The sequence below is a fragment of the Bubalus bubalis genome, chromosome 21 (assembly GCF_019923935.1).
Source record: "Bubalus bubalis isolate 160015118507 breed Murrah chromosome 21, NDDB_SH_1, whole genome shotgun sequence".
Taxonomy (NCBI): Eukaryota; Metazoa; Chordata; class Mammalia; order Artiodactyla; family Bovidae; genus Bubalus; species Bubalus bubalis.
The window spans coordinates 17,743,446-17,761,919 of NC_059177.1; the positions used below are offsets into that span (position 1 = coordinate 17,743,446).

General features: G+C 50.0%; 2 protein-coding genes and 1 long non-coding RNA gene across 5 annotated transcripts in view; 1 reads left to right on the plus strand and 2 right to left on the minus strand.

The window, feature by feature from the left end:
* Nucleotides 1-483: 483 nt before the first annotated feature.
* LOC123331069 lies at nucleotides 484-11,251 on the minus strand. Its single transcript, XR_006547555.2, has 2 exons — nucleotides 10,545-11,251; nucleotides 484-7,012 (listed from the first exon to the last, which is right to left on the minus strand). It is a non-coding gene; the product is annotated as an uncharacterized LOC123331069 (long non-coding RNA).
* OXTR (oxytocin receptor) overlaps nucleotides 2,848-18,474 on the plus strand; it is a 55,387-nt gene continuing 39,760 nt past the window's right edge. Inside the window, exons 1-3 of one of the 3 annotated variants that reach the window (XR_006547553.2) lie at nucleotides 2,848-3,775; nucleotides 11,211-11,540; nucleotides 15,445-16,204. Coding sequence is in view for 1 of the 3 variants with exons in the window: in XM_006070767.4 (XP_006070829.4) it covers nucleotides 2,848-3,775; nucleotides 11,211-11,458 (1,176 nt within the window). In the remaining 2 variants the exon portion in view is untranslated. Of the gene's footprint in view, nucleotides 3,776-11,210; nucleotides 12,415-15,444; nucleotides 16,205-18,474 lie in introns of those variants that run through there. The other 2 variants (XM_006070767.4, XR_006547552.2) reach the window with 2 other exon arrangements.
* Nucleotides 18,323-18,474, minus strand: part of CAV3 (caveolin 3) — a 12,571-nt gene continuing 12,419 nt past the window's right edge. Inside the window, exon 2 of the mRNA XM_006070768.4 lies at nucleotides 18,323-18,474. This exon is cut by the window's right edge and continues 576 nt beyond it. The gene's annotated coding sequence lies outside the window, so the exon portion shown is untranslated.

Sequence of the window (18,474 nt, forward strand, 5' to 3'; positions counted from 1 at the left end):
AGATTTCCTCAGAGAGATTATTCTGGGAAGCAAAAGACTGAACCTATTGGTTAATTTGCAGAGGGGTGTTTTTGGGTAATCCAGTGTCATTCTCTCAACACATTGCTATTGATAGGTATGCATGACAGGAAACATAATGGTAATTATACAAAGGACCATGATCTGCGAGACATGTTCTAGGCACTTACACTGCACTGGGGAGACTCGACACATTCATATTATAGGTGAAATCTGCAGTCAAGCATCAGAGCTTCAGAAAATGGGGAATTCTCAGTGGGCTGAGGTGGTCAGGGAGGGCTTCCCCTAAGAGGTAAAGATCTCAGATTCTCATCACACCAGTTCGGGTTCAGAGGGCCTAACTCAGGTCCTTGTCTGGTGTAGTCTCTCTCTGTCTCTCTCTCTCACACACACACATACACACACATGCACACACACACTCTGTTGGTCTTAATTGAAAAGATAAATGAATTCGATCCAGGAAGATAAGTAAGATGGCGGTTGATTGGATGAGAACATATTTTCATAGGATGGTTCTGGGGTGAGGATTGTCAATGTAAGAAAACAGCTTCAGATATATTTAACTGTCTGCAGAGCACTCCTCACTTGAGTGAAGTCTTACGTCCTCACAGCCCCGCGAGGTCAGCCCCCAGAGAAACTGAGTCTCAGGGGCTCCGTGACTTGGCCACACAGGTCGTAGATGGTAAAGCCCAGAATCTAGCAGCAGCAATGGTCCACCCCTAGTATGTCTTGGCACAGGGCTATAACTGTTAGCCCCTATCCGTGACTAACACTATTCTAGCCACATAATTTTAAAAGGGGTAAGTGGAATGTCAGGAAGAGATGCATTTAACGATATACTTAAAGAGCCATGTCCACTGTTTAACCTTCTTTTTTCTTTCTGCCATTTTTTTCCTCAGCCAATTTAAATTATTTTAAAAAATTATTTTAGAATAGAAAAAGAGCTAGGAGTCAGAAAAACCATCTTAGAATTTCATATTATTTTGACATCTTTTAGGATTTTAACACTGAAGCATAGCAAAGAGGCAGTAATGGCTTTGGGCCATAGACAAGCAGAGTCATTTTAAAATGAAGATAGATTTTTGGGGGGACCTTGAGATCTTCCCCTAAAACTAAGTGAAGAAAGACCTCTCCCAGTGCTGATTGGAACAGAAAGTATCTCATTCCTCTTGAATGGAAATAGGAGCAAAAATATTCCAAAGCATGAATCCACTGCTAACTCCACTACAGGAGGGGAAGAAGCCCTGAAATTAACCTGATGATAGGGAAATATCTGTTAAATGCTTTTGTAACTTCCTCACTGTCAATTCAACAGGGAAACACTGCTATCCAAGCCTCCCATTTGCCTGAGAGTTAGGAGCTTCTAAGTCAAGAAAGGAAGAAACCAAGCATATTATTTACGAGCTTCTTCCCTCTTGCTGCTTTAAGTCACAGTGAAATAAGCCTGTTTGTTACCGCGCTGGGGCAACGCTGGGCAAGATTACACCGCTTCGTGGGAACCGGCAAGACCGGCCTTCCGCGCCTCCTAGCGGATCTATGTGGTGGTACAGCCTACGCTGCACGCTGCAGAAAAGCTGGCCACCGGCAGGCATTGCCGCATCCTAACGCCGTCCGCGCGCATAGCCTCGACAGGGCTCCTTGATCGCTTCTAGTCCCTACCCAGCCACCAGTCAGGGCTGCAGGCGAGGTGATTCCACCCCAGGTTACAGCGTCCGAGCCCTTAGCATCCTATCAGACTGGGTGCCGGCAGCAGCCACTTCAACCTGCCCCGGGAGCACACGCGTCTTTGGAACCATCCATGGCGGTGCGACTTCCCCAGGGAACCAAGTGTAGTTTCGCCCTACGACTCGGTTCAGGTAGCTGGATCCAGCGCATGAGTGGACAGGATGTTTGGCGCTGGTGGAGCCACTGGGACCCGAGAGAAGGTGTTGGAGTGCTTGGAGATCCTAGTTCCGGAGGCGCCGCCGGTACTCTGAGAGATTGTAAAGTACCTGCTCAGGATCTCGAAGGAGATCCCTTGGCTGTCGGGGGCCAAGACGCCTGTTGAGTTCCCCAACCTTCGAGGGTGCTGGGCTGGGGAGTATCTCCCCCGAGAGGTGTCAGGGGTACTGAGAACAGAGGTTAGGCGTCCTGGATATACTGAGTCAGGAGTGCCTCCAGGATGGAGGCAAAGAAGCGGTTGTTGTGGAAGTTCAGGGGTGGATGGCTAAGCATTTTAGAAACGGGGTTGGAGGGGGATGGTCTTGAGCAGGGTTTCCCAGGCAAGTGGCTGTTTGGGGGCGGTGGGGGGTGTCTTCAGAGGGAGCATCCGGACTGGGGTTTACTAGGAGAGGTGGCTGTCCTGTGGGTTCTGGGGAGTAACTAGTTGGAGGATCCCTAGGCGAGGTGGCTGGCTTAGAAGTCCCAGTCCGGGAGGAAACTGGTTATGTTCCTCCCTCTCCTTCAGTGGAAGCGACTATCTCAAGGAACTGCGGGTCCGGTAGATTCCCGCTCATTTCCAGCGTCTCAAAAGAAGTTTCTCAAACGGGAATTTCTAGGACGGCCGCTCAGCAACCCCAGGTGGTGGTGGCCCTAGTCCTAGATGATTTGGGGTTCCTGGAAAGGGGACAGCTGAGGCATACACGCGTCGGGAGAAACGCACGGTCTTCTCACGGCCCTCGGGGTTTGTTTCAGAGTCCGACCCAGCAGATCGGTCCTCGGAGTCTCAGGGAGGGGAACCCAGGAGCCCCCACCCCGCCTCCAGGCACGCCGGGACTGCAAGTCGGGCCCCGCCCCCGCGCCGCGCCTTAAAGGACTCGAAGGCCGGGGCGCACCGCGGCGGCCACGGTCATGGAGGGTGCGTTTGCGGCAAACTGGAGCGCTGAGGAGGTCAACGGGAGCGCGGCGCCGCCGGGAACCGAGGGCAATCGCACTGCCGGGCCGCCACAGCGCAACGAGGCCCTGGCGCGGGTGGAGGTGGCCGTGCTGTGCCTCATCCTGTTCCTGGCGCTGAGCGGCAACGCGTGCGTGCTGCTGGCGCTGCGCACCACGCGCCACAAGCACTCGCGCCTGTTCTTCTTCATGAAGCACCTGAGCATAGCCGACCTGGTGGTGGCGGTGTTCCAGGTGCTGCCGCAGCTTCTGTGGGACATCACGTTCCGCTTCTACGGGCCCGACCTGCTGTGCCGCCTCGTCAAGTACCTGCAGGTGGTGGGCATGTTCGCGTCCACCTACCTGCTGCTGCTCATGTCGCTCGACCGCTGCCTGGCCATCTGCCAGCCGCTGCGCTCGCTGAGCCGCCGCACCGACCGCCTGGCGGTACTCGTCACATGGCTCGGCTGCCTGGTGGCCAGCGCGCCTCAGGTGCACATCTTCTCGCTGCGCGAGGTGGCCGACGGTGTCTTCGACTGCTGGGCCGTTTTCATTCAACCCTGGGGGCCCAAAGCCTACATCACGTGGATCACGCTCGCCGTCTACATTGTGCCCGTCATCGTGCTTGCCACCTGCTATGGCCTTATCAGCTTCAAGATCTGGCAGAATTTACGGCTCAAGACGGCGGCGGCGGCGGCAGAGGCTGCCGCGGGGGCTGAGGGCGCGGCGGCAGACTGGGCGGGGCGCGCGGCTCTGGCCCGCGTCAGCAACTTCAAGCTCATCTCTAAGGCCAAGATCCGCACGGTCAAGATGACCTTCATCGTCGTGCTGGCCTTCATCGTGTGCTGGACGCCATTCTTTTTCGTGCAGATGTGGAGTGTCTGGGATGCCGATGCGCCCAAGGAAGGTAGCGCGGGCGGAAGCACCGGGAGGAGGGAGCGCGGCGGGCGTGGCCCTGGTCCTGCTGTCCCTGTCCAGGGTTTGGCGGGCTTCGTGGATTGTTCTGAGCCTTGGCCCCATCGTCTGCTGGCCAAGTGACTTGGGGCATAATCTCCCTGAGCCTTGACTTCCCTTTCTGTAAAATAGCTAAGATGATAAGCCGGTTTTCCCCTGCAGTAGTTATTTAGTTGCTAACCAGTTATTTAGTTGCTATCCGACTCTTTTGCGACCCCGTGGATTGTAGCCCGCCGGGCTCCTCTGCCCAAGGGATTTCCCAGGTAAGAATACTGGAGTGGGTTGCCATTTCCTTTTCTAGAGGATCTTCCCAACTCAGGGATCCAACCGGAGCCTTCTGTATTAGCAGGTGGATTCTTTATCACTGAGCCACCAGGGAAGCCTCCTCTTCAACAGTAGGGGAATGAAATGAGAAAATGCACGTAAAATCCCTACCACAGTCTTTAGGCCACATGGGGTGTTTGAATCACTGTTACGGACCAGAAAATTGAGCTTCCAATGACTTGCCTTTTCCACCTGGTGAGCAATGCGGGGAGGTGACTTTCCGACCCAAGCCCAATCTCCTGCCACGTTAAGTTCACTTCCCTTGAACTTCCACTTTAAGTTCAAGTCAGCGTGAACCCGGGAGACCTGGTTTGGATCAGAGCAGCGGGAGATGGGTGCTTGGATTCTTCCAACCGAGCCTGAGAAGGTGTGGGGCGGGGCGCCGTCAGTGGGCGGAGACTGGGAATCCCTTGCCGAGTGGAGGAGGCGAGTTGCGCCCCTCGCCCTCTCTCCAGCCGCGAGGTGGAGAGGTAAGTATTGCGGCGGCGGCGCTGTCAGTGAACCCAGACAGTGCTTCTGCTGAGGGATGAGGCAAGCAGGGAAGGGAGCGAACGGGACGCAAACTTTCCTATTCGTCTCGGGAGCCCGGTTGATTTTGGTAGGCGGGAAACGCGCGCTCTCCAGTGGAGGACAGACAGTGTCAGAACTGAGGGTGGCTGGTGAAACCGGGAGGCGAAGGTGGGGTGGGATGCTATGAGGAGGGATCCAGGGGAGCAGAGCATCTGGGGCGCTGGCTTCTGGCCGATGCTTTGCGCCTTCAGCCTTCATCACAGACAGTTCCGGTAGCTCATTTGCAAACAGCAGGAGGGGTGATCTGTGGTGGTGAATGACTTACACCTTTTGGTTGGAAGGTAATCTCAATGCACTGGAATGCCGGCGGCTCAATTGCTTGTTAAGAAAAGACTGGAGGCTTTCTTTCAGCTGTTTTGTCCGTGAGAAAGCAAACATCCCATTTCTGGATAGAATCAGTACTGCTTCCAGCAGTCTCCAACACGGCAGCCAACCCGTGGAAGCTGAAATCATCATTCGGCTCTCTAACTTTGCTTTGCTCACAGGTCAGAGACTAACTGAGCAGCTGGGGAAATCACATGTGGCTTGCAGCTGGCCTTGTGGCCCCCACAGAACTCTTTCTTTAGGTCTCGCTCCCCCTGCCCGTCCCTGTAAACCCAGCTGCTCCTTTTCTATCTCTCCCCGCCTACACCTTCACTCACACCAAGCTCTGCCTTTATTGGTTTAGAGCTCACCTTGTTCCAAAAATAACTTGGGGAGGGGGCTCAAAGATTCAGGTCCCAGGCATGATAAAATAGATACGGGAAAATGGGAAGAAAGCGAGGGGGAGGATAGAAGTATAATAACAGCAATAATAAAGCTTCTTTGTGTGTTGGGGGGAGGGGGCTGCACAAGAGGCTTCCTTTTCATAAGAGCCAAAGCAAAGAGGAAAACTCTCAGCATTTTCATTGTTCAGAGCAGAAAATAGAGGAGAAAAAATCAAGAGGAGGGTTGTGATAATTTAATGAGCGCCCCCGCCCCAGTAGCCACATGCTATTGAGACCCTGCTTTGGTGAGTCTAGTAAGTCTGCAGAAGGAGGGCTGGGACCAGACAGCCCTGGCAGGTTTGGACAAGCCCCGGATGGAACTGTCAAGATCAAATTGCACAGCCAAAAGATTTGGCACCAACCTTTCCCCTTGAACTCCGTGGAACTTGCTTGGCTGCTGGTAACAGGGACTCTGACCCCGAGCTGCTTCTCTGGGGGGAGATGAAGACAGATGGATGTATCCAGTTGGTCAAGACAGCAGGCAGGCCTGTAGGTCCCCAGGTCTCTGTGCAGGCTAACAGCAGGTGTTGGAGCAGGTGTTGGCCTGTGTTTGGAGCCCACCCTTCCACTTTCTCTTGTGTGTCCTTGAGCTGATGATTTCCCCTTTCTGAGCCTCAGCTTCCTCCTCTGTTATAATGAAGATGACATGGTGTGACCCGTGGCACCTGGGGACCACATGATCAATGTCATTCCGCCTTCCCCCCGTTCTGGTTGTTAAAAGTTTTGTTTTCATTCTTGGGATTGGCTTTGAGAATCTCGGCAGTCAGAGGAAATAAGACATTTATTCCAGTCAGAGGAAATAGACATTTCTCTCCCAAGAGCCTGGGTGGAGGGGGTGGGGTGTTGGCAGAGTCTGCTGGACAGTAGGTAGTGTGTCCAGGAGGGCTGGTGTGTGGAGAAGCTTGTTAAAAGCCAGAGCGGTGGACTGTGAGCCTTGTCACAGGGGATGCCACCTGTCCTGTCCTCTGGCGTGTGCCCATTGCCTAGCACAAGGCTGGCCGCCCACTGGGGTGCAACCAGTGCTGGTTGAACAAACGTGGGTTATGGGAGGAGGAAGGTGCATAAGATGGGGCAGGGATGGGTGTGTAGAGTTGAACTGAAAGAAGACTCTATGCAGACCTCTGGCCATAGAATTGGCTACTCAGTGAGGAAGTGCGCCCCCCACCACTCGGGGTAATCAAAAATCTGCCAGGGTGTTTTGCCAGGGGGAAAGGTTGAAATCCACAGGAGGCCTGGTTGTAAGTGTTTCCCCATCTGTAAAATGTGCAGCAGTCACCCTGGATGGTTGACTAAACCTGCCTGGGGCTGTTTGCTGGGGTTAAGATTAGGCTTTAGGTTGTGGGGAGGGGAGAAGGCGCTGGTGGCATACAGCGTGGCATGCAGGAAGTGTGCTGCCCGTGCTTTACCAAGAGGAAGGTCTCAAGACGTGTCAGGTCATGGAATCCGTCCATTCCATCCATACAGCTGAGGGAGTGAGGATTGTTGAGCTCAGGAATGCATTTTCACAGAGGGACTGCAATTTTCATCGAGTGGTGGCAAGTCCAGTAATGCTGGGAACAAGAGTGTTAAGAGGTCAAGGGAAATTAAGGTTTCCCCAGAGGAAGCAGTATGATGCAAGGTGGGGAGATTTTAGCTCTGAGTTTTGGAAGCCCAAGGGGACCGTTTCGGATGAGTGGGTGGCAGAGCGGTGTAACCAGGTGGTCTTCCTGTGATTCTGATTCCAGGCCACTGAGGGGCAGCCTCTGCCAACACCTCCCTCCGTGCTCTGCTGGAACGCTGGTACCTCCCCCCCTTTCCAGATGCTTCAGAACCAGGGGCCTCTGCCCTCCACAGTCCACGCCTCACACTGTAATGGTCACACTTACTCATTCTATTTCTTTCTCTTTATCCCCGCCTGACCTTAATATTTGAGTGCGAACTCACTTTTTCCAGGGGGAATTGCATTTGCGTTCAGTTATCTTGTTAGGGGCCCATCTCCCATCATCAAGCTGAGAAATTGTCTTTTTGCTTTTCCAACATGCTGGTGGTGGTGACTGGTTTATCAGGACTTCCTGTCTGCTCATTTCATGCTTCACTTCAACTTAGTCCCTTATTGGACATTTCCCATTTTCCAGCCTCTGCTAGTGGCCAAGGACAGAGCCGCAGATATCACAAAGTCCTCAACCACAGATTATAAGCAGAAATAATTACAATATGAAGGGATGATGCTGTAAGAGTTGTATTCATTTGTCAGAAGTACTGTGAGTGCCCCCAGGATTCATTGATTCTAGCTCCCTGGAAAAAAATCAGGATCAGAGAGGAATCAACATTTGAAAAGGGTTCTGAAGGATGAGTAGGAGCTGGTTATGCAAAGAAACATACACACATTGCCTGATGAGATCATTGGAATACTTCTCAGACTTCATTTTGTACACAGAATCATGTGGGAGAACTTGTTAAAATGCAGATTTTGATTCAGCACATCTGGGTGGGGCCCGTGAGACTGCGTTTTTAACAAGCTCCTAGGTGATGCCTGTGCAGGGCCCTTGACTGGACATTGAGTAATGAGGCTTTAAAAAGCTTTAATGTGTTATCTCTGTTCCTAAAACATGTGGCTTGCCTTTGCATGAATGGCCCAAGTTGGTGGCAGGGTCCTGTCATTCTCCAAAGGGTAAGGAAAGGCTCTCCGTTTGCAGGAAACCTCACCTCTTCTGCTTCTAGAACATGGTTATTTCTCAGGTCCTTCCTGGTAGGCCCGACATGTCCCCAGATTTGAGCAGTGGCATCACGGAAGACTATTTAAAGCTGTGTAGCCCACAAGTTTAGCTCTTTTTCCTGACCTTATACATGGTGAGATCACACACCTGTGACTTTTACAATTCCAATGTTGTAAAATGGTGCTCTTTTCAAAGACAGAGCCTTGGAAAACATACTCATATTCAATCTTTCTGTACATGTACATCCAGAAATCATTTTTAAAAAAGCCTCTGTACACCACAACTCCCAAATTCTCCTATAGCTCCTGTAGGGATAAGGGATTTAGTCCTTATGAGAGGTGCCTGATTTGGGAGCCATGGGTTGGGGAAGGGTGGGGAGGGGAGGCCTTGAACTGAGTGAGTGGTTTCTGGAGTGAGAGCCTCTGAGGAAGGTTGATGAGCTTGGTCAGATTCAACTGAGCCGTAGGTCTTTGAATTGGAAGTGACATGTGCTCGTTGCCTCAGGAACAGCGCAGCCGGAGAGGAGAGGCCATGGCCAGCTGCCCGGCAGCTGTCCGGGCTAATCTGGGCCCAGGGTGACAGTGGTGGGGGCAGGCGGGGGTGGTGCCGGGAAACCCGCAGAGGGGACTTCGTGCGGCTCGAGTAAAGCCAGGCTGGTGGGTGGGTGGACCACTGGGACACCCTGTCCTCGCATGGCCCTCAGCCGCCCACCTCCTCCATGAGTCACGGTTCTGGGTGGAAGTTCAGCATGGTGTCTGTCTCCTGGGGGCGGTAAATGCCCAGCAGGGGATGTTTGCAGTTGGCGCATGGCCCTTTCTGCTCAGTTCTCTGCTTGGCATGTAGGAGCCCCCACTTGAAGATTACCCCAAGTGCCCTGCCTTGCGCTCATCGCCTGTCTGCCAATGCTGCCACTCCTCACTGACTAGAAGGCCTGTCTGGCTTCTCTCCTTCTCACCTGGATTTGTAAATCCCTTGAGGGCACGTCCCCAGGGTTGCTTGGGTGGCTGGCACTGAGTAGACACAGCAGGGGAGGATGCATGGGCATCTGATCTCTTCCTCCGCCCCTCCGCCCCTTTCCTGAGAAATGCCCTGAGCTCAGGCCAGGCAGGTGTGAGGCCCGATCCCTGGTTCATGCCTCCCACTCAGCCCCTCTTCTCTCCAGGACCAAAGAGAGTGGTTTGCAAGCCCTCAGGGCTTGAACCTTGAGGGACAGGTGTTCCTTTTGCTGAGGGGGATAGAAGACATGGATGAGAGCCAGCTCGCCTGGTGGAGACCCTGAAATCCCTTTCTCACCCATGGCTGCAGCCCCCTTCCCTGCTGGGTTTCTTATGGCAGAGTAAAGTTTTCCACAGCAGACCATCTGGAGTTCCTTTGGGGTCATGTAATCCAATCTCAGGGCTCTGGGTTTTGAGTTTGTTTTTTTTTTTTTAAGTCATGGAAAAAAGAGCAAAGAACAGTTTCTTAAATTGAACTCAAGAGTGATAAAAAAAAATCTGCAGTTGATCACATTTCATATCTGTAAATAATATAACTTGAATAAACACGTTGCCATTCACAATGCCCTTTCACACAATTTTTTTTCCCCCAATTTTTCTCAAAGTCCTAGTGGGTGTCACCTCCATTTCAAGATAAGGCTGTTAAGGTTCAGACAGTAGATGTGGCTCAGAGAATGAATAGGTAGGAAGGGGGTTCACACCCCTTGGGTTTGCATCTGGGTCCTCTGTAAGGGGCTCCCCATGGGCCTGACCCCCAAGGAGATGCTGGCTGCTGACCACTCTCTTGGATGAGTCTCTAGATTCTGATTTCCACACCCTCCTTTTGTCCAAACTGACTTCCCCATCACTCTGCTCTAGCATAACTGAGGCCAGAGTCACAGGAACTTGGGAGCTGGGCTGACCCTTCAGAGCAGCTGGGATGCAGACACAGGAGCCAGCCTGGGGGCCCTGCCATGAAGCAGGCACTGGATATGGGCTGCCTGGGACAGGGTATTACCCTCTGGCTGAAGGCAGTGCCCCCAGAGAAACTCTGCTGTGTGCCTGCTTGCTATTCTCTGGCAGCTCTGGGCTGAGTGCCTGGTCCTACCATGGGACCCCGAGTGGCCACTGCATATCTGCTGCCAGCCTGCTGGACTCCAGCGGGGCAGCGCCTCTCTCAGTCACCTTTTCAGTCAGTGGCCGATTGCAGCAACCCACTGGGTGGCTATGTTTTGAAAGGAGATGGTCTACACAGTGAGGATTTCAGTGTAGAAGACCACCGCCAGGAGAGTGGAGTGGCCCTGGGACTTGGAGGTAGAATGCAGGCGAGCAGAAGGTGGAGGGGGTGATTTTACAGCACTCTTTCCAGCTGCAGTGTCCTGGCTTTGTGTGAGCAAAGCAGAAGACCTTACCTCTGAGATCTGCATGCAAGATCAGATGTTCCTGGGCTAAGAGCATCTTCGTAAGTCAGCTGGAATAAGTCTGGAGACTTCTCCTCCCCTGCTGGGTCACTCATTCAGAACAGCATGGACCTGGACAAGCCCAGATGACCCCCTGGCACGTGGTCATGATCGCAGCTGCCGTGCATCGGCCACTTGTAGTATTAGGTGCTCTTCCACCCTTGCTGTGCTCCTGTGAGATTTGGGGACTCTTGTTATCATCATTCAGAGATGAGAAAACAGCAGTTTCTTGGGGAGTTAAAGTATTTGTGGCTGGCAGGGCTACAAGCTGGGTCTGGTAGCTTCTACCTCTGTGTGCTTGGATACTCTTGAGTGGGAGGCAGTTGATACTTGCGAGGTCAGTAAGGAATGAACAGGTGGCCATGCGGATGGAAGCATGTGGTAGGGAAGCTTTGGATGGGAGAAAGGACAAGGAACGTTCCAGGGCTGGGCTGTGCATGTGCTCAGAGCACCGATGTGGGAGGAAGGCAGGCTTGGTCTTTGCAGTGGGAGGAAGGCAGGCTTGGTCTCTGCGGTCCTCTGCCTTGTGACACAGCACCTGGTCCCTCTTCTCAGGAGGTGAGGCTTCCTGCCCCGACAGTGATGCCGTGTTCTCCTTTCTTCCCCCTCCGCCTCCAGCCTCGCCTTTCATCATCGCCATGCTCCTGGCCAGCCTCAACAGCTGCTGCAACCCCTGGATCTACATGCTCTTCACGGGCCACCTCTTCCAAGAACTTGTGCAGCGCTTCCTCTGCTGCTCATTCCGCCGCCTGAAAGGCAGCCGGCCTGGGGAGACAAGCGTCAGCAAAAAGAGCAACTCGTCCACCTTTGTCCTGAGCCAGTACAGCTCCGGCCAGAGAAGATGCTCGCAGCCATCCATGCTGTGACTGATAGGGCCAGGACTGCCCTCCTTGGACCGTGCGACAGCGACACTCTGGTTCTTGGTGGCTGTGTGCATGTGTGTATAAGGTACCTTTCAGTTTGTACCCCTCTGCACCTTGGGCAGCTGCAGTTGGGTGGGGAAGCAACCCCCATGGGGAATATGGTAGGGTGACTCCACCATCAAGCCAAGCCCCGGATCTTCCGTGGGCTCCCACGGGTACTTCTCCTGCCCTGACCCCCCTGCTGCCTTCCTTTAACAGTAAGTCCCCTACATAAGAATGGGTTCTGTTCTGAGAGCACGTTTGTAAGTCTAATTTGTTAGTAAGTCCAACAAAGTTAGCCTGGGTACCCAGCTAACACGGTCAGCTATATGGTACTGTACTAGTCTACTGTATAGTATAGTGCTGTATAGAGGACTGTACTGAACTAGCATATTACTGCACTGTAATAGGTTTGTAATACTTTTCACACAAGTAATACATACATAAAACAAACGCAGAAAGTAAAGCATTTTCAGTCTTATAGTAGAGTGCCTTAAAAAGTACACCTGGAATACAGGGGCTGCCATGCCTCTTTGAAAGTTTGCAACTAGAAGGTCTGTGTGTAGAGGACTTACTGTATTCTGGGATCTTGAGAGAGGTAGTAAGTATAAGATTGGTGACCAGATGGGTACAGAAGCCTAGCATGCTGAGCTTGGGGTGAGCACTAGGGCCTTGCTGGTGGTGGTGCTAATAGCCTCCTGGCCTCAAAGTGCTTTTGCCTCTGAGTGGACTGGTGCTGGCATCCTCGAGCACCGACTTGCCTGAAGGTGGCCCTAGAACAGGGGATTCTCTTAGGAGACTGTCTGGCACAGGCAGCCAAGTAAAACTTGGGTTAAAAGTGTTTGATATGCTAATACTTAAGAAGCATTTGGGAAAGAAAAAGGAAATAAAAGACATCCAAGTGTGTAAAAGAAGTAAAATTCCTTACAGATGATGCAATTTTGTATATAGAAAATTCTAAGGCCTTCATGCACGCATGCACATGCACAAACCCAGTAGAACTAATACGTGAATCAGGGTGTGCAATACAAAGTCAATATAAAAATCAGTTGTTCCTCCTTGCCCTGGCAGTGAACAGTGTGAAAATAAAATTCAGAAATAATTCTGTTTATAATAGTATCAGAGGGAATAGGAATAAATTTAATGAAAGAAGTGCAAGACATATCCTGAAAACTACAAAGTATATTTGAAAGACGTTGAAGGCTTAAGTGAATGGGATGACATCCTATGTTTATGGATCAGAGACTTAAATATTGTTAACAATACTCTTCAACTTTATATACAGATTCAGTGTAATCCCTATCAAAATCCTAGCTAGTTTTTTTGTACAAATTGATAAGCTGATCCTGAAATTCACATGGAAATGTCAGGACCCAGAATAGCCAGATAAACACTGAAAAAGAAAGACAAAGTTGGTGCATTCACACTTCAGGTTCAAAACTTATTATGCTATGCTATGCTAAGTCACTTCAGTCGTGTCCGACTCTGTGTGACCCCATAGACGGCAGCCCACCAGGCTCTCCTGCCCCTGGGATTCTCCAGGCAAGAACATTGGAGTGGGTTGCCATTTCCTTCTCCAATGCATGAAAGTGAAAAGTGAAAGTGAAGTCTCTCGGTTGTGTCCGACTCTTAGCGACCCCATGGACTGCAGCCTAGCAGGCTCCTCCGTCCGTGGGATTCTCCAGGCAAGAGTACTGGAGTGGGGTGCCATTGCCTTCTCCAAAAACTTATTATAAGGCTACAGTAATCAAAAGAGTGTGGTATAGACAAAAGAAGAGGCATATAAACCAGTGGAATGGAATGGCCTTGTGTTTATGGCCAATAGATTTTTGACAAGTGTGGCAAGAGAATTCAATAGGAATGGTAGTCTTTTTGGAAAATGGTGCCAGGATAGCTGGATAGCCACATGCAAAAGAATGCAGTTGGATCCCTACCTCACACTACATACAAAATCAGCTGAAAGTGCATCAACCTAAATATAAGAGCTTAAACTATATCTTAGAAGTAAGCAGGGACGAATCCTTGTGGCCTTGGACTAGGCCATGGGTTCTTAGATACGACACCCAAAACATAAGCCTAAGGAAGAATAGATAAATTGGACCTCATCAGTGGGGCACAAAACTTTTATGCTTCAGAGGGCAGTATCAAGAAAGTGACAAAACAACCAGAATGGAAGAAGATGCTTGGAAGCCATAATCTCGTGTCTAGAATATATCAAGAACTCTTACTTTTTATCAGTAAAATGCCAAATAACCCAGTTTAAAATACGAACAACATATTTGATTAACAAATGAATAGACATATTTTTGTATCTTCTACAAAGAAAAGATATAAGTGGCTCATAAGCACATGAAAAGACTCTCAGTACCCTTATTCATGAAGGAAATGCAAATCAAAACCACTGTGAAATAGCAGTTCACGCCCACCAAGATGGCTGTAATCAGAGAGACAGGCAATGACAGGTGGGAGCGAAACTGGACCTCTCCTCCATCACTTGTGGGGAGGTAACATGGTGCAGCCACTTTGGAAAATAGTTTGGCAGTTCCTCAAAAAGTTAAACATAGAATTACCGTATGAGCCAGAAATGCTACTCCTGGTTTTTACTCAAGAGAAATGAAAGGCTACACACACATGAAAACTTGTATGTAAGTGTTTCTCGCACTGTGATTTGTAAGAGGCAAAAGTGGAAATAACCCAAATGTCTATCAGCTGATCACTGGGTAAATAAATGTGGTATACCTATACAATGGCACATGATTCAACTATAAAATAGAATTAAGTACTGGCATATGCTTCAACACGGATGAACCTGGAAAACATACTAAGTGAAAGAAATCTTGAGAAAAGTCACATACTGCATGATTCCATTTATATGAAATGTCAAGAGTAGGCAAATCTGTGGAGACAAATTACAGAATAGTGGTTACCAGGGGCCAGGAACTGGGGTGAGTGGGGAGGGACTGCTAAGTTACAGGCTTTTTTGAGGGGTAGTGAAGATTTTCTGGAATTAGTGATGTATACATTTTGAAAATATGCTAAAAACTACTACATTAATACTTGAAAAATATTTACCAACTGAATTCAGAGGCAACCAGCCTGAAGGACGAATTTCTTAGAATCTCTTACTTCTCAGAGCTTTTGTTTCCGTGTGACTCATCATTTCAGAAAAATCCATGGTTTTCTTCGTTTTCCTGCGAGAGATGGTGTTTCCAGTTTGACCAAAAGTACCAGTAGTGATAATACCTGGTAAACATGTTGTGAAGTGTCTTTTCAGCCTTGAAGCACATGTGACCGTGTCCAGGAAACACCTTTTGCTATTCAGTATAGGATGTTGTAGATCAGAGGTTTTCCGACTGGGCACACTGGCACTCTTTTTTTGTTTTTGTTTTTTGCACATGTATTTTTGGACTCACTGTGATACAACAGTGTTTCCTAAAGCCCCAGCTCTCCTCTCTCTACTTTTCCTTTTCTCACTCTAGACTGCATTGCATACACACATACACACACAAACACACTCACACACAGTAGAATGAGCCAGCAGGATCTTGATGTTCAGGGAGAAGAGAAGCATGCACTGAAATGCCAGTGTTCAGAGCCCCACTGTTTAGGACAAGATCTTCAGTGCTAACTGAAGACAGAGGACAGTGTCGGCTTTGAGCCCAGAGGCAGTGCGGTGTTGCTGGGACAGGCCCTAGTGTCGACACCAGCCCGTCCTGGCTGGGGAGCTAACTGGATGCCGATTTGGGGTCTCCGTGCCCACCTCAAGAACACCAGGGCTGCGTGGGTGCAAATGCAGTGACGGCGGGGCCTGTCAGCATTTGAGCCTCTTTGCTCGCCAGCCGGAAATGGCCCAGTCTCTGCTGTCAACTAGGGAAGTTACCATCCTAGCAGCCACCAGAGGCCACTGGGGATCAAGGAGACAGCAACTCAGTTGATTTTTCTGACCACAGGCATAACCTTGCCAAGAACCCTGGAGCTGCAAGGTTCTTGGGCATCAGAACCAGCTGGGACACTTTCCTCATTCTCTTGCTGTGAAGGCTCTGGTTGGAATCTTGGTTCTCATTATGACACAGGAGTCTGTTTTATAGCCGATCAGTGACGTTTGACTTTCAGCAGCACCACTGGCTACGCACCTCTCCCCTCCCAACATTCCTGGAGAATATTTTCACAATTGGTTGTTGTTTCCCCAACCCAAGCCTGGAAGAAGGCAATTAGCGGTCCCTTGTCTCTGTCTTCCTCCAGACCCAATGCCTGAGGTCCTCCAGCCATCTTTGCCTGCAGTTTCAGGACTGTTTACAAACCTAACGCACCTATCGGTACCTGGAGGTGCCGATAAATTGGAGCATGAAGATTTTCTTCTGGAATGTTTCATTGTTCTCATGTTGAAAAGTGAAATGCAAACACCTGAAGACCCTGAGCCTTATTTCTTTACGTGCTGAAAAGAAATCTGTCACACTATTTGGTCTTCTTGGGGGATGGCTCTACAGGATGTGACTGCTGGAGGCTGCCTTTTAAGAAGATCCTGGTTTCAAAATGCGTAACCTTTTGTATTTAATTGCAGTGAAATGCCCCTAAGTGCAAAATGTGAATTCCTTGATTTTGTTCTACTTGGTGAATTTCTATGCTATCTCCTGTCTGCACTAGTTGGTGAATGATGTACCCGACAATGCTCTATAAAAGGTGCACTTAATAAATATATTTTTCCATTTATTGCTTTGCCCTCTTTCTTTCTCTTGAGAACAGTGACCATATCTGGAGGCTTGCAGACTTCAGTTCCCTTGCTGGGCTTCCCTTGAATCTGCATAATCTGTCTGGTTGTGACACAGGCGCATCTGGGCTGTGGCAGGTGCTGGGGGCAGGGGTGGGGGTCAGCAGGAGACCTGATCCCAGTCTCTTGGTTCACAGCTTCTCTCATTTAGCAGAGTTCTGTTGGAAGATGCTCTAAGACCCATACACAAACCTCTTGTATGATGTAGCCACACCCACCATCTAACTCTGGACATTATGGGAGTCTAGATTGTCATCTTGAAGGAAGCTTAAGGCATATCTTTCTTCAAATGGGATATGGGAGCTACCTGCAGAATCACAAATGGGTTTGTGGTCATTCCTGGTCTCCACTACTGAATCACAACCTGTATCTTAAGCAAGAATACCTCATGAGCCAGATGTAGTGTATGAGAGTGGAATGCCACCCCCTTCTCTGGCCCGTTCTCATCATACCCCTAGTACGCTGTTCTGACTGCTGCTTTTCAGGTGGGGTCACAGAAGGAATGACTCCCGTCATAGTCTGGCCCTTAGAGAAGGAGAGTGAGCTTGAAAAATTGGAGTCAGGATCAAGTTAGGTCACAGTAAATGCCAAGATGGTCAAAAATCTCTGCATAACCCAAGACTCCAAGTCTGAAATGGTTGGCCCAACAATGTGAGAGATGTCTGAGGGGCAGGCCCTTCGAGGGGGTGTAAGGGGTACTTGCTTTAAACCTTTCAGCAGGAGGAGCCTAGGCTGTGAGTCCACTTGAGAATGTGCAGGGCCCTTGAGCAGAGAGCAGTGGGCTGGAACCACAGCATGAAAGTGACTGGCTGTGCACCTTTTGACAAGTCTGGCCTCTGGACAGTGACTTTCTTGTTTGCAAAAAGTAAGGGATGACGATGAGTGTTTAAGAACAAAATATACCGATATCTGCAGCTTCTTTAAAAATGCAAAAGAAAGGGGAGATTGGCAGGTGAAAGATGAGTAGGAACGTGTTGAAGGCGGAGCAGTAAAATGTGAATTCTAGAGCCTAGATGGTGGGTAGATAGTTGTTCGCAGCTGACATTTTCAACATTCCTCTGTGTTTGAAATTTTCATACTAAGATACTCGAAAAAACAAAAGCAGGTAAAAAGAGCTAAAATGGACTTTAGAGATCATTTCGTGGACGATAAAGTTGAGACCAACTAGGAGGAGAGGCAAGGATAGAATGGAGGCTGCTTCTGCCCTGCCTCCCTTGCAGGTGTGGCCCCCTCCACCACATCACCCCCAGGTCCCTTGGGCTCATGGCCAGATGCCAGTGAGGTGGTACCTCTGAAAACATGAAAAGTACTTTGGAACCTGAATTTCATGAGACTTATAGGTGTTGCATGGGAAAAAAAGGGGGGGGCGGGGGGATCAAATAGGATTGGAGCCTAAATAGCTTTCTTTACTGCAGGACTTGTCAGAGCCTTTAACATTCTAACGTCTATTGAAAATCTCTGAGAGAAATATAATACATTTTCCAAACAAATTTAAGTGTAAAAGCTGCCCCCTGCATTTTTTGAGGACTTAGTTCTAGATAACACACTTGGGGAAAGCATCCCTAAAGAATGAAAGATTTCTGGTTTTCTGATTTTTTTTTCCTGCTGAGGCTAGGTGGGCAGGAGATGGACCATGCCTTTTCCATTGCCTTGTATTTGGGCCACATGTGAACAAATTGGACCGTATGCCCTCATCACATCCCTTGGGGCTGAGGGTGTACATGCCAGGAGGCGATGCCAGGGGCTCAGCATCTGAGCCAAAAGGGAGGTTTGAACCCAGGCCCTGCTTTCAGTGGTGCCCAGGGGCCATTTCCTTCTGTGAGTAACCTCTGGCTGGCCCAGGGGCAACAGAAGTCGATGGGGAATAATCTCCCCAGAAGCACAGTGGGAGCAGATACCCAGCGAACAAGAATCCCAGGAGAAACCAAACTCTGGTTCTTGCATTTGGCTGAGAGACGGGTTAGCCAGCTTGACCCTTCTGCTTCTCAGGGCAGTGAAACATATTTTTGGAGCTGATCAGGGCATGTGCCCACATAGTGGACAGATGAAAAACAGCCTTCTCCAGATGCAACCGAAACCCTTTATTGGAGCCACCCTCCTAATGCCAGCAGTCACTGGTGGTTTCCTGGGGCAGGGGTAGGGTGTCCCGGGTGGGAACTGTGGGCCGGTTTATGCTGTTACAGTACAAGTGAATGCAAAGATTTGCAGTAGC